The 17,027-nt window shown below is 30.3% G+C and overlaps 1 protein-coding gene and 1 long non-coding RNA gene across 2 annotated transcripts; both read left to right on the forward strand.

Annotated features, from left to right (window-relative positions):
* The first annotated feature begins 8,046 nt into the window (after positions 1 to 8,046).
* Positions 8,047 to 8,829, forward strand: LOC108857555 (CLAVATA3/ESR (CLE)-related protein 41). The gene has a single exon (XM_018631543.2). It carries the CDS (start codon positions 8,259 to 8,261, stop codon positions 8,556 to 8,558), a length of 300 nt encoding a protein of 99 aa, XP_018487045.1. The 5' UTR covers positions 8,047 to 8,258; the 3' UTR covers positions 8,559 to 8,829.
* Positions 8,830 to 11,606: 2,777 nt separating this feature from the next.
* Positions 11,607 to 12,706, forward strand: LOC130512698 (uncharacterized). Its single transcript, XR_008946273.1, has 2 exons — positions 11,607 to 11,925; positions 12,364 to 12,706. It is a non-coding gene; the product is annotated as an uncharacterized LOC130512698 (long non-coding RNA).
* The last annotated feature ends 4,321 nt before the right edge of the window (positions 12,707 to 17,027 follow it).

Raw genomic sequence — 17,027 nt, forward strand, 5'->3', positions numbered from 1 at the left:
TCGTTGTTGTTTGTTGTGGTTGGAATCTAGTGGAGGCCTACGATAATTTCCGTAACATTTTTTTCTTTTCAATTTGACTAGTGAAAGCTACACCACAAAGCATATTAAATGTGTCATTTTATTTAGAGGTGGTCGTTCATGTACTCATTCGGATTTGGTTTGAATCTATTTAGATTTTGGATTTTGGATATTTAAATCAAAAGATTTAGCTTCATTAAAGTATTTATAAATTTTGACTCGGGTTCGGTTAAAATTTTTACGGCTTCGTTTCGGATTTGAATAACTTTTTAAATTATTTTAAAATTTCTAAACTTCATTATATACTCTAAATTTCTCAAAATATATAAAACAAGATAATATATTACATATAAATTGGAATAAGATGTATCAAAAAATAAACTTAACATATAAATTGATTTGGTTTGAACATTTGGTTAAACAATCAATAGACATTTAAGTATTTTGATGTTTTGAATATACTTTACCTATTTTAGCAATTTAGTTTTGACTATTTTTACATTCTTTAAGTATTTGAACAATTTAAAAGTATCTTAAATATTTTTGATGTTCTAATATGCATTAAATCTAAAAAATAATTAATATATTTAGATATGTAAATCTATTTCGTATACATTCGGGTACCTGGAATACTTTGGTTCAGGTCGTGTTCAGTTTTGATTCTTTAAATGATAAAATTTTGAATCGGATTTTTGTAGATCAGATTCGGTTCAGATTCCGATTTTTTGTTCAACTCTAATTGAGAGAAATGAAATATATATATATATATATATATATTTTTTTTTCTCGTGTAACTTCTATTTCTCCTCCTTCATAGTTCAAATAATTGAGGAAATCCCGTTAATATAATTCGTTAACCCACCTCTTCACGGTTATGTTGGTGATTATAATGAAAATTAGAATCGGATACGTGGTAGTAGATATCCATAATAAGAAAAAAAAGAATTCCCACAGATTTCTTTCCTTAATCTATTTCTAAAAATTTAGATGAACTTATTTGATATGATGTTTACTATTTGAGATTATATATAATATACTAACATTTTTGTTAGTGTTTGTGTACACATTAGTGCTATAGCTTCTATTCTTATGTTATATACTTTTATTTTTAATACGTTTACACCACGTATGTAAGCCATTCAAATAGCAAGTAAATTAATTTTCAAAGAATAAAAGTTTTGAGAATTTGTTTGTAGTCTTAGGATTACATTGTAGACTTATATATAAGGTAATGAAGTCAATAGTTTCTATGCAAATAATATTTTTTTATTTTTATTAAAGAGGATAAAACCATAACAGAAGATTTATTTAGTTAACCGGTGGTGATGGCCTAGTGGCGCTTGAGAGATTTAAAAAATCCAATAAGGCGAACTCGAGTTCAAACCCCACCGGCCACACGGATATGAGCTATTGCTTTCGTTTATTTGAATGTCCCGGAGAAGGTCTATCCGTGGGCTGTACCTCCATCCGGGGGTTAGGCTTATGTCATAATTGACCCGGGTTTAACCCTTCATTTTGTCAAAAAAAATGTATTTAGTTTAAAATCCTACAAAAATTGTTAGGTCCAAGAAAATGTTTCTGTTTTAATAAAAAAAAAATAGATGTACATGAAAAGAGGAAAAAATTTACAATAAATGGAAGATACATTATATTGTGAAAATAAATATGGTAAAAGTAAAAGATAAATAAAAATAGTGATAAAGTAAAGATAAAAAAGCTTGTCTAAAAATGGGAGATGGAGATACTGGGACCAATCTTTCAGCTCCCCTGCTTTTCGCTAAATGTTGAAGCAAAATATGACATATCGATATCACCCATACGGTGGTGTCCATTAAAACAACCTATAAATTTATACATTACACGCACGCTTGCATTAATCTGCAATGTTTAACTTTATACAAAGATGATTGGTTCAGCTTTATCTTCTTACTTTAATTTTATCTATATTATTAAAAGAGAAGTACACATATAGAATATCTATTAGTTTTCAGTGTTATTTACACTTTCATGCCACTGACATTAAATAATACTTTCTATTTTAATGCTTTGTCTTTTTTACTTTGATTAATGTGTTTTTCAAAATTAAATTTGAATTAAATACACTATCAAATAATAATTCCTATTTTAATGCTTTGTCTTTTCCACTTACATTAATATGTTTTTTAAAATTAAATTTGAATTAAATACACTTCATTAACTTCAATTAAATCAATGTCAAATTAAAAAAAAAATACATTTTTATTAGACAAACAATTCATGGAAATTATAATATCAATTCTTCATTTAACAAATCTGAACGAAAAAATATTACCAAATTTGAACTGAAACTAGATAATATCCAAACGGATTTACCATTTTGGTATCTACAGAACCATAACCAAACCTTATCCGAACAAAATATTTCGGATATAAGCTATTTTAAGTTGTTTAAAATATTTTAAATATAAAAATAGTCAAAAGTAAACATCTAAAGTAGATAAACAATAATCAAAACACCAAAAATACTTAAAATATATATTTATTCTGCATCCAAATATTCAAGTTAAACCTATTTTTAATTTTTAATTTAGGTACTTTAGCTTACATTATTCAAGTTTACATGTTGCATTTTTTTAGATTTAAGGATATTTAAAGATATATAAATTTTGAAAATTTAAAAGTAATTTAAAGGGGTTATCAAACCCGCAAAGATCCGAATCAAACGGGAACCATAGTTTATAAATACCCGAATAGAGTTAGAATCTTTAAAATCGAAAATCTCAAATCCGAATAGATTTTAACCGAATTCGAGTGAATACTCAACTATCCACTCCTAACATAGTCAATATAAAACGATCAAATATTACAAATATACTATTTAGTATATATAAATAAAAACTAAAACGAAAATTAATACCCGTGCGGTCGCACGGGTCAAGATCTAGTTTATTTTTAAAGCACTAAACTTTACCAACTATGTTGTAACTTTTTTTATTAGTCAAAGTCTACAAAAAATTAGTATTAACTTTTACTAATCATGCTTTAGATTTATTTTTAAAGCTACAGCAAAAAATCTAAAACAAATTTTTTTCTTATGTATTTTAGTCAAAAAATCTACACCCTTGTTTTATAGGCTGTAGAAACTTTAAAATGAAAAAACTATTTATGATATCAAATAAATTAGATAATCATAATAAAAATATTTATACATATTTTACTTTAATTCTGGGTGTTTTCAAAACTGTTGAAATATTTTATGTTATTTAAAATTATATATCACATTTTAAATAACAATAAACTTTGATAATATATAAAAAATCACTAATATAAATTATTTTAGTTGATAAAATAATTATTTTATATATACATCACATATTTTTTATTTTGAAATATCTACAACATATAACCTACAACTACAACAAATTTAACTACAGCAAAAGTCTCTGTAGAAAAATCTACAGTAATAACTTTACATTTACAACCAACTTACCTACAACTAAAGTTTTACAGCTAAATTTTTACAGCTAAATTTTTACAGCCACAGTCGAACCAATCACCTCCATCGTATAGCTTACTTATTGTTCAATCCTTTACAATTAGTAAATGATAAATTTATTGTTACAAACACGCGCGGGTGGTTGCCGGTTGGTAATGTGCGATTTCGTGTTCTTAGAGATTTCGTGTTCGATTTTACTTAGAACAAAGTCAAAGTGCGTATCGCTTTCTTCCACTTTTAGGCTTCAGCCTGAATGTTCTATAGATTTGCAGAAAACTCCGGTCAAAAGAAAAACTAGGATATGACCGAGACACCAGTGTTAATAAAAAAGAACCTATTCTCTTCTATTACAGTGTTTTCTCAACCGGCATTTTTAGTTTTGGTGGTAAAGAGCTCACGGTTGTAAGTTGGAGAATTTACATGTGACCGAGAAGATCGTTCACAGTGATCCACATGGTGATCCCCGTAAACTAGGTCGTTGGTCGTTTCGATCTCTAGCATGGACCATCTCGTTGGAGTTAGAACATTCAGTTATAAAAAGAGTGTTTTTTTCTTTTATGTATATCATCATAGTATTAGTATATTATTTACCTAAACTACGAATTTAGATTATTGTCTAGAAATACTTCCTTTTGGACTCTCAATAAAGTATGAAGATTTGGACTTTCTCACCAGCAAATGGCTCATGCGTTTACCACCACCCAGTTCTTCTTTCAGAGCCTATCCTCTTTTCTCTATTATAAATTTCGTGTTATAGACTTTCATCTACACCATCTGAAAACACGAAACTCGAGCCGCTCATCAAAAGGATCATCATTCCTTTTTCCAAGTCTGTGTACAGTGAACTTATCTCAACATTTGGTGTTCGCATTTCCTATATACAATAAAACCATTTGACTTTTTTATATAAAAATTAGTTTTGCCAGTTAAAAGAGTTCCGAATCAAATCCAAACCGCTCTTAACAACTCCAGATATAAACAGAAAACAAATGCGAAAGTAGATCTATTAATTTTCGAATATTTCACTATACACTATTGCAAAGATCGCCATATATTATGGATTAATTAAAAAAGTGGTGACCAAAATTAATGATATTTGAAAGCCTTTTCAAAAAAAAAAAATTAATGATATTTTTGCATATAAAAATTCATCAGAGTATTAGGCAATGCTTTGTACGGAAGGCGATGCATTCCTTCCCGAATTTTTTTCTTTTTTTTTATCTTCAATATATATTTTCTTTTAGTTTTCTATTTCTACAAATACTGTTATTTTTCATTTTGCAAATTAACAAACCTGCGGTGTATAGATCTTGTCAAATTTGAATAGCATAAAAAACTAACAATGTGAACAGTGCCGTCTTAAAAAATTCGATGACCTTAGGCAAAATATAAAATAAAGACCTCTTTATAAGTTTTTTTCTCAACTTTTATTTATTGCATTTCCTTAAATTAATGATTTTTTATCAAAAAAAAATATGATTGAATTTATTTCGAACAAAAAAAATTGTGCTATTCAAAGAAAAAAATATAAAAATGAAGTTTTATGTATAAATTAGGTTTTGTTAAAGGAAATTGAGAATGTTGTAAGGGTAACTTTTTGTTCTTATTGTATTTAGATTAGGTTTATTTAGTTATGGACCTTTTTATTATAATTTCACCAACTAATTGATATTTAACAAACAAAAATAGAGCTTTCTAATTAGCAAAATAACACTAAAATTTCTTTTGGACCTATGGATCCATGGCAATTGTCCATATTGCCATGGGTTAGGACATTTCCAACTCCACTCCATATTTTACTCCAAAATTGAGAATGGAGTTGAAAATGGAGTGGAAAATGGAGTGATGACCAAAAAATAAAAACATTACTCCATTCATAGAGTAATGTTTTTATTTTTTGGTCATCACTCAATTTTCCACTCCATTTCCAACTACATTCTCAATTTTGGAGTAAAATATGGAGTGGGGTTGGAGATGTTTTTAGAGTCGCATTGAATGTGAAAGAATAGAAGATATAAACAAACAAAAAAGGAGATGTTAAAAGAAAAACAAAAGAAAAAACAAAACAGAAAGGAGGCCTCAAATGACAAAAATGACCACGACGTACAATCGTTCTCGTTTGGTATCATTCCGAGAAAGCGAGGGACCCATGCAATCCACGTAACGGAGACATGCACAGTCTCTCCGTAATCATATATTATTCTTTTTTTTTTTGAAGATAATCATATATTATTCTTTGTTCGTAAAATCTAATCGAATATTTCTTTGTTATTAAAAATCTAATCGAATTTAGTAAAAAAAAAATAAATCTAATCGAATATTATATGTGCTTTAATGATAGAACGAAGAAAAAATATCACTGGATCTCTTCTCCCATACACTAACGCCACCGCCCTAATTTGCGTGTATACTCTTTTTCTTCCCGTGATATGTTTTTATATAGGTAATGTAAAATACACTTTTACCAAAGGGGAATATGCGCTATGCATTGATATATATACGCTATGCAGTATGAACGTCGGTATTCGGAACATCATGCAAGAAGTCGTTGGCTAAATAGTAACTAGAACATGGAGAGATAGATTCTCACGAAAACCTAAAGAATACTTTATCAAATATGTATCTTACTTAATTATTAGAAAGCTCATTGAGAAGTATTTTATTTAATATATTTAAGTGGGTCTCAACATTTTAACATTTATTTCGAAAATATATTCTTTTTTTTTCTTTCAAAATTATGTGTGTGTGAGAGAAGTCCTACATGGTAAAAATACTCTTCTAGCTAGATCTGCTTTTTTATATCTTCCATGATAATTGCTGTCGTCTAACAAAAATCTTTCATTACATGCTGTACCAAATTATATTAGGTGTACATCTATATTACAAATTTTCCATTTAAACCAATAATAATTTGAAACCAAATTTCGAAGGTTTTTCTCCAATATTTGTTTTCTCATTTTCTTCTAATTGTGTCAATTCGTTAGATCATACCTGTCTATTAGTCGATACACAGTTGTATCATGTCTTGTATCTATATGACTAAGCTTGGACACGGATTAGATATTCGGGTTTTTAAAAATATTTGTAATTTGCTTCATATGTTATGGATATCTAATTTTCGATTTGTTTTGCTTCGAAAAAATACGAATATTCGAAAAAAGTATATCCGAAAAATAATAGATATTTTTTGGATATTTACGGATATTTCATCTCTTTTGATTAATACAAATAATCTTAAAATTTTGATATAAATTTGTTTCATAAAATATGTTTTTGCATGATATATAAGATACAAACTAAAAAAGTGGTGAATCTACATATTTTGTAATTTTAAAAAACTTAGTTAACAATTATACTTAACAAAAAACTCAAGAAATTTTTATAATTGTCATAACTTTTTCTCTTCTTTTTATGTAATACTTTTATATAAGTAATAATGTGAATAGAATTTGTTAAATCATATGTTAGAATAATAATTATAATTTTTATACATTTAAAACTTTAAATATAATCAAAACATACATGTATTTCTATATTATCGGATCGGATATCCGTTTCCCAAATTTTTAATATTTGTGATTTGCTTCGATTTCAACGGATATTGATTCTTAATATTTGCTTTGCTTCGAAAATTTACGAATATCCAGAATTTTCGGATCGAGTCGAAATGAATAACGAATCGAATCAAATTTAATGGATAAAATGTACAGCCCTATATATGACTATATCGTGATGCTGCTGTACCAAAATAATATCGGGGATTACGTTCACATTTTCATATCTTTGTAAAAAAAATTAAACCAAAAGTTCAATTTTTCCTATATTGCTTTCCTCAATTTTCAGTAAGTTGATTTCATTGACATTGTATTATTGTACAGAGGACATATTCGTCGTTTGAAAATAAATATCATATTAGGATATATATAATTTGACTTCCACACAAAATGGGGAAGTGATTAATGCATAATTTATGAAAATGCTTAATTTAATCATAAATATGCATTTTCTCGTTGACTAGTACTGATACACGTTGGTATACAATTGGTGTTTAGTCAAAGAAATATTATCTTGGAAAAATAGACAATAAAAAGAAATGGAAAAACTAAAAGAAAAGTAAGCAAGAACCTTGCTTTCTTCCACCTCCTCTCCTTTCATATATGTTATCACCTTCTTCTCTTTTTTTCACCTTTTTCCTTTTGCCTAAGCTTTTAAGATTCGTTACTAATCGCTTAATGACTCAATTACCATTACACGCTTTGTTCTCTTTCATGTGATATCTCGTTCTGCAGTGGCACGCCTACCGACAATTTTAAGTCTTTTCAGGGGCTTAATAGTAATATATGCGAGAGGGAAATCAGAACAACTCTTGTCTCGCGTTATTCAAATCCTAGTTTGAATTCACCATATATGTCCATTCTTTACTGCGCTGCTTGCAAAAAGGGTGATTTGGTAATTTCATACCTCGTGACCGTTCTGCATACAACTTCGGGTTTTACTTTATTAATGAAATGCAAGTGTGTGTGGTAATCTGAAAATCTCTCATTTTTCTCCTTTTCTTAGAGGCTCTTTGTTCTTCTTAACTACTAGATCTCTCTTTTGTTTCATCTCATTCTTCTTCTTATTCTTTATCATCAGCTTCTTATTTTATTCTCTGCTTTCTGCTATCTCGTGGCTCTGACCAGCTCCCGAGTTGTTCGTTTCTGGTTAATGGATATTGAACCCTCTTGGGATCTTGGGGGGTGGGTTATTTCTTTTTCTAAATTGCATGGCAACATCAAATGACCAAACCAATACTAAATCATCACATTCTCATACTCTTCTTCTTTTCATCATATTCTTATCTTTCATTCTCTTCATCAACCTTATGATCCCCATGACTCATCATCGATCCACATCTACGGTTGCTCCCTTCGAGAGGGTTCTTCTCGAAACTTCCGTTCCAGCTTCATCAACAATGGATCTGCATCGAAAGGCTCGCACACGTCGCAGCCATACTTCTAGAAGGAGAAAGTTTGCAAATGATGATCATGAAGTTCCTAGTGGTCCAAACCCTATTTCCAACTAGGTGAGCTGGCGTATCTGGTTTTACCCGTGAGTTTGAAGGATTTTTATAGATCAATATGATATCATATGGGCGATGCTTCTTATCGATGGAGACCGGAGAAGAACTTAACTGTTATGGATTTAGAATATATCTTTGGATGAATCACTTTGGTACCCATCATTTCCTTCTTACGTCTTTTGTCCATTTATATTGCTTGGGTACCATGTTTTAAGTTTTGATTAGAGTTGTAAAGAAGAGGTATACTATTATTCGTTAATCGTTTACATGTGTATGTAGCCACCTATGTTTTTCGTTCACAAACTACTAGGAGCATATAGATCCTTGATCATTAGGTCTAATTTAATGATAGTTTCATTGTTATAAAGCTTGGAGAATTAACAGAGAGACCCTAGCTATTTGTAACAATAGTGAATGACATTGAAGATCTCGAGGCATTTCCCAAATAATTGTTAGATCTCTTTGCTCCATACAAAACAGTCTCTTTTCTAAATATCATTCTGAAAAGAAAATGCAAATTAGCTATATCATATTTCAATTTTAAAAAAAAATAATATATATATATATATATATATAGAGAGAGATATCGATTATCTAAAACGATTTTCTTCATTACAGAGAAAGGCTTAGTAATAATCTGTAGAGAAAAATATGATAACACTTTAGGTTACTATGGACCCTGATCATACCCAACCATAGGCTATACGACTCGAGACTGCCAGACAGGGGTGAGAAGACCAATTATCTTTTAATCAATTGTTGTTGTCACAATAAAATAATTATATCAGAAACATGTGAATCAGCTTTTTCGTTCGTTAGGTTGAACGACAAGAGACTGTAGAGGGTAGGGGTGGTCAAAATATCTGTAACATTTGATTCTATCCATTATTCATTTCAATTCGATCAAAAAAATCAGGATATCTGTAACTCAACGAATCGAAGCAAATATTAAAATTCAATATCCGTCGAATAAGAAGCAAATCGCAAATACTCATTTTTAAAAAGACGAATATCCGATCCGATCTGTAATGTACATATACATATATATTTTATATATGAAATTATATATAATTTAATATTTTTATATAGATTTTTAGTTATTTTACCACTAAATTAATTATTTGGTCATTAAATTTTTGAAAATACCTAGTTTTAAAATAATTTGTAATGAATTTTATATTAAACATTTTATTTTCCTTTTAATTTATTTGGAAAAAATTTTTTATAAATTTTTACCGGATCGACGGATCGAATCGGATATCAGGTAAAATATACTAATTTTCCAGATATCCGTAACACCGAATATCCGAAACATCACGGATCGGATTGGAACGAAAAAACAATTATTCGTAAGGGGCGGATCGGATCACGAATATCCTAAAAAATCCGGATATCCGCTCCGTGCCCATCCCTAGTAGAGGGTAAGAAGCAAACTTATTTGACAGGAATAGGTTCCTACATAACTTTTTGTCTTATCAAAGCACAGTGCTCTGAAAGAAGAACTTTGAATAAGAAATAAAGTGATGATTTGATAATTATAATCATATCATTTGCCTTGTTGTGAATTATATGCCATCAATCATTTGCTTTATGATGTTCCACTTTTCTTCTCTTTCTTACTTTATTTCGTGCATATTTTGGTGAAGGCCCTTGTTTTCTTCTGTATAAATATTTACAAGCGACAAATTTGAAATTAACAAAAATAGCTTTAATAAGAGATGAACTGATTGTACATAAATAGAAGTTTTACGTTCAGCATTTGTTATTTTTTTTTGACCAACACAACACGTTCACCATTTGTTACATTTAGAATGTAGGATAGTCTACGCTTCGGGAGCGTATATGTATGCAGAAGGCAAGAAAAAGTCATTATTAGTGAAAAAGTTATATTTCAATTTACCCAAGTTAGGTCTATAATTTTTTTTTTTGTAATTACTGTCTTTGAAGTTGTGGGAGAATAACGTTGAAGCAATTTTGCTGAAGAGCTTTGGTAAAATCAAGTAGACGGATTCAGACTCTTGTTCGATTCCAATATTACGTAGTGGAGATATAATCAAAAGATATCATGAAGGGTTTATTTATATTATGCCACAATGTAAGAGTGTTTAAATATTAAACTATTTTAAAAAAAATTACTGAGATAGTTGGCTACTCATTTTCACTAAAATCGCATTGACTTCTAAACATGAAAAAAACTACGCACTGAAGATAAGAGAGGACTAGGAAAAAATAAAAAGGACTGAAGTGAAGGAGAAGTACCAACCCCGGTGTTACAACAACAAAGAGAAAACACTAACCAGTTTCAGTGTAAACTCTTTGAATATCCTCCCTTCATTGTCAATTAAACCAAAATTTTCATAATTGCATGACATCCAACCACTCAATCTTTCATCCTTCATATATTTGGAATCATGAAGACGAATGATTGAACCCTTTTGACATTCAGATCTATGATCCTTCCGACTAACGTTTGGAGCACTTTAATTAAACAAGAGCTATATAATAAAACCAACGATCTTCATTAGATTGGTTACAATATTATTAGTATTCATCTACATCTTTATGACATACCAAAACACCATTATAGCTGTAGCACGAAATCTCTTTGATACGAGGGAAATAAATTTGGTCCATGTTTGTCTTGAAATCGAAGAAATTGAAAGAACTCATTAACCAGTTAATGAAGTGAAAAGAACTAATTTATAAATAGTAAGAATAGATAAATTGCACCATTTGACGGATGAGGTAGCATGCTTGGTAAGGATCCTAGGGGCCAATTGTCATGCTCACGGGTTCGACGCCAGACGGAGGGGAACTGCCGATTCTTGTCACCAAATGCGGTACTGGGTGTTGGACCTTTTCCTCATCCCAGGTAAAGCCCTCCCGGATGAAATGGATCGCTGCTTGACCGGGCCCAGGGGAATGATCCACGTAAGTGGAGTAACCTCTGGATTATCAAAAAAAAAAGAAATTGCACCATTTTATTTTTCTAGCCACTGAGTTTATATAACTTTCTCCAATCTTTCAAAATATCACAACCTCAGTTGACAACTAAACATCGATGCGGTGATTTATACATTCAGATTTTATCCAAATATAAGACTGCAATTAATACACATCAAGCACACTAAAAGCAGAAGCATTGATTTAGTCTCGGAAGTCTAGTCTCTTAAATTTCTTGATGTAAAAGCTCATTAGTTTCTGTTTATCTATGTTTGGTATATGTAGCTTTCTGATTATCATGAAGTTGTCACGAATCAAGTGGATTACAGATGAAATTAGTGATGAAGCTTATTCCAGTTTGAACAATTTGAGGCACTTCTTTTACTTAGACAACTCCTCAATGCTTAGCACTGGACTTTCTGTGCAGGTTCTGTCCTTGATGCTTTTGCTGCGTTTGAGTTTGCTCCTGTTTTGTTTTGTCATTTTCTTAGGTTTCTCTGATAGCTACCGAAAATTTTGTTACTTGGCATCTTATGGATTCGGGAAAACTAATGCTCGGTGTTGTTTTTGTGCATGTTATGTGTAGTCTATTTCAAAACTTGTGTTTAACTTGAAGTAACTATCAGTCTATTTAAATTTAAATTTGTCTCCCTGTTTGAGTACATGTCAAATTAGTGTTTGAACATCTCTTTGCCATTCTCTGATAAATCTCGCTTCGCTCCATGTTCTCTTATTTAGGGGGATGTGTCTTTAATATGTACAATGAAATGAAATACAAATCAGTAGACACTTTGTACTATTGACACTTATTTTCTCTCTTTGATTTATCATGCCACGTATCTGAAATAGTGTGATTCAATTGCAGGCACAGCAACACAAGAACTTGCGAAAAAGAACTTCAAGAATTTAAGAGAAGAAAGTAATCATGAAAAACCTCAAAACAAACAACAAGAGCAGGCAGGATTTGCCAGGAGAGGCCGTCCGTGCAAGAAACAGCCTGAATCATCTTCGATAGGCCGTACTATTTCTGAAATTTCAGCTGATGCACTCAATCCGCGAGGAGATAGTTCTAATAAAAAATAATTATGCTTACATCAAACTGTCAATAATTTTTTTTTTCTTTGTATAAAACAATATATACAAACCTGTCATATTTGTTATATGTCGTTGAGGAATTTAAAAGGCTACAATCTCCATTGAGAAAACAAGTTAGTCATCCATCCTTTCTTTGTAATCACTTGAACACCACCCGTGATCTCTTCCATGGTTACATCTGAGCTTTGATGCACTAGAAAATTCCTTTCTCTTCCTTTGAATCACTACCATGGGTTCCTAAAATAACTGAGCATGTGCTTTCATAAATATCCTTATCAATATCCTTATCCAGAACAACTTGCCTATGCCTACCATTGTTTAGAACAACAGGTTTCTCATCCTCCTCGTGGCTGCTAATACTACTGTCACTAGCATCAACTGCTCTCTTTCCCTTCTTGAAAACCAACAACAAATATCTCATAAAAGACAAGCAACAAAGATATGAAGAACCTAAGTAGCAAAGCTACTCATTAGATAGTATACATAATCACAAAATCCACGAGTAGAGAGAGAAAAACAACTTTTGAAATCACTAAACCTAAGACGCAGAGCTAACTAAAACTACAAACCAAAAATATACACATATAAAATGAAAATTGTCCGCGCAAGTGCGGAGTAGTATCCTAGTTTACATTAATACTAGGATAAGACCCGCGCCTTGCGCGGGATGAAGTTGTTATTTTTATTATGTTTTGGAGAATGAAACAATAGTTCGGTTTCATTTAGATTAGGAGTGTTCAATCCGGATATCGGGTTGGTTTCAGTTATGTTCGGTTTTTACTATATTTCGGTTAGTAAAATATAACTACTATTCTAAATCCATATTTACTTCGGTTCGATTTGGCTTATATACCGTCGGTTTTCAGTTTATTCGGTTTTATACCAAAAAATAATTATTTAGTTTGAGATCATATTATATATTATACGAATTTTAGAGTCATGTTGTCAAAAAGTCATTTATTAAATAATATTATATATTTAAATAAAATAATAAAAAACAAAAAAAATGCTTCTATCATCTAATAAAATAATCAAATCTAGAATCTATACTATTAAAGTAGCTGACACTTTTGGAACTTGCCCCTGAATTTATTTTGAAAATGCAAAACATTTCTTATTATTTACAAAACTGCACATTTCATTTAACTTCATTTTGAAAACGGATTGGGCTACGGTTTTTGTATAAATGGGCTTCAAATATCTACCTAACCCATTTTTGATTTTTAAAATAACCCATTTAAGTTCTTACCCTATACCCTAAACTCTAATCTAACCCTAAACCCTATATACAAACCATCCAACCCTACGCTAATGCACTTTTACAGTCGAAAATAATTATATGAACCATAACTCAATTGAAATTAGTCCAATAGTAATACAAACCTATTATTTGTTAACCTATAGTCACATATTTGTTTTGTAGACCATTCAGAAAAACATCAAAAATATTCAAACCAAACAATGTGAATGATCAAATACACGGTTTTGTAATGTCAATGATCAAGCATCAAACATACACGGTTTGATGTTCCAATTGGAAGTTCGGGATATTTGTTTAAAATATCGCATTGAATATTCTCTCTAAATTCTATATTGTCTGTAATTGATACCAACTATTAATTATCTATATAACACAATATAGAAACAGATATTAAAAGATCTTTCGATTTAATGTCATCGATTCAAAAATAGGAACATCAAAACAGGAATTTATTATATTGTGGCTGCTTTACGAGATTATCACGCACAAAATCTCATATATGGTAACTAATTAATTAAATTTACCAATTTTTGAATCATAAAAATCAATTCGTTTACCAATCAAACCCGAAAAAGATCACCGAATATACCACGAGCACTAATTAATTCTATTTTCTAAATACTAATCCTAAAATATAGTCTAACAGTAAATAATATCCCCCAACTTTCTCCCCAAGTATCTCCTAAACCTAATCACGTTACTTAAAAATGCTTTATATTATAAATAGCTACCACCATATTCCTATTCAACCTCACTTTTCCAATCAAACCTACGACAGAACAATGGCTGCTAAGATGCAAATAAAATCATCGAGAGGTTCTAATGATAAGGTTGCCGTAATCGAGGAGTTGAAACCATGGAAAAATACCTGGTTTGTTCATGTCAAGGTTCCGTTTTTTTAGCAATTTTTGATAATCTATGATTGTTTTTTTAGCAATTTTTTATAAGTTTAATAGTATAGATTTGCTTTTGAAATGTTTTTTTTTTGTATTGACTCGTGATTTGGTTCTAAGAGGATTATAATGTTTTAATTCATGTCGAGGAAAACACATAAAGGATGAGGCTCGAAAGCCTCAGTAACAAACAATGTATGTTTCTAACAAAACATACATTTTATGCCAGAGAAGTCAGATGTCTGATAATTATCTCAAAAACAAATTTTACATACACTGCAATCAACTTTTTTCAAAGACCTATATTGCAATCAACATTCGTCCAAAAAAAAACTTCCGGTTTATTTTCCTAACTACCAGTTTCAGTTCAAGTGCTAATTGCTAGAATTTGTATCTAACTAAACATGCACTTACTGTTGTTTGTATTTCTATGCTGCTGTGTCCAAGTTCCGATGTTCTTCAAAGTCAGAAAATCTCTTTCTCTATCAAAGCTACTGCTGGATCTGCACATGGACTATATCTTTTGAGTAAATAAAAAGACTCACTAAATGTAAACAGAAGGGAAATAGGGTCAAAACAATTTATGTATAACCAAAAAGAAAGTTATAATCGAAGACTTATCTATGTACTGTAAGGCTTATGATTTGAATGTAGTGCCATGACTTTCATCATTATACTGTTGTTAAAACGTATCCTGTACATGAATTCAAAACTTAAATATATCTTAATTCCAGTTTCTAAATTATATCTCAACCAATTAAATCTATATTTAAACAAAAATATAAAACATATACTTATCTTTATATAGGATTGTCTCCATCGGACTTTGCCTCATGTCGTTCTTTATAATTCAAACTGTTATCGTTTTTCTGCAAAATATAAAACATGGCATAGTTTCTACATTATATCTCAACCAAATAAATCTATATTTATACAAAAATATAAAACATATACTTATCTTGGCACTGGATTCTCCATTGGACTTTGCCTCATGTCCTTCTTCATAATTCAAACTGTTATCTTTGTTCTGCAAAATTACGAATCCACATTAATTTGTGTTTGATGAATATAAAATAGATCTACAATATATTTTCCAAAATTAGGAATCCACATTAATTCAAACAGTCAATATTTTCCAAATATTATATGTTCGATGAATACAAAATATATCTATAATATATGTACTTATTCTCCAATTGTATAAAGGTATAATCCAATGGCCGATACATTATATGTAATGTCAAAGATGGAAAATTTATGAAAATAACTTATCTTCTATATTCTTAGTATGTTGTTTGGTTCAACTGAAGCTGTTGAAGTGTCGTCCTAAATTGAAGATCCTGAAGACATATAAAAATAAAATAAAAACAAATCGTTAAATAACATAGTAATAATATCTTTCACACTAAAATAGTTTCTTAAAAAGGAAATTTACCTATTCTTTTCTCTTCACAAAAATCGTGTGACTTCATTCTATAGATCGGAAAAGTGAAGTCAATAACTTTCTCCGACTAAAGTTTACAGGACTAAGTCGAATCTGATTACACATGCAAACATGATTTAAATGAGAAGTGAGAGATCATTAGCGGTTTAATGGTCGATCTTACAAGTTTAATGGTCGATCTTACAACCGGTACAGAAGATTACCTGGTATAAATCGGAGAAGATAACCGGTTTGAAGGCGGAACTAGAACTCCAATTCGTCATGTAGTTTCAAAGGAGAAGAAGATCTATAACTTTGAATGCCGATTGACAACTCTAAAGGTGAAGTCGCGAAAGCGGAGAAGATAAGCGGCGCTTTGATGGCGGATCTACATCTTAGAGACTCGACTCTAGCCGTGGTTTGACAGGAATTGTTATCACCATCGGAAACGTTTTGTCTTCATATCGCCTTTTGTCGGTGAAGTCGCAAAGCGGACAAGATCTGTCGTTTTGTTTTTATTTTCTTTTCTTTCTTTTTCTGTTCTTTTTTCTGAATACATAAACGGTCTGTGAGACCAATTATTCGAGTTTGGTGGGCCAAAGGCTTAGAAAACATGAGTTAATCTGAGCCCAGTTCGGTTCAAGTGTCCCTTCTAATAGTTTTGGGCTTTAACTAAGATTTACATTATTTTGTTTTTTTTTTATTTTTACTTATGTGCTTTAATTTTCTTTTATGACAACAACATTTTCAAATAACTATGTATTATTAAATACCATAGTGTAAAGTATTAGTATAAATTTTACTTAATTATTATGTTTTTCTTTTTTTTTTACATAATTGAAGCATTTATAAAACAA

The sequence above is a fragment of the Raphanus sativus genome, chromosome 5, assembly GCF_000801105.2.
Source record: "Raphanus sativus cultivar WK10039 chromosome 5, ASM80110v3, whole genome shotgun sequence".
Lineage (NCBI taxonomy): Eukaryota > Viridiplantae > Streptophyta > Magnoliopsida > Brassicales > Brassicaceae > Raphanus > Raphanus sativus.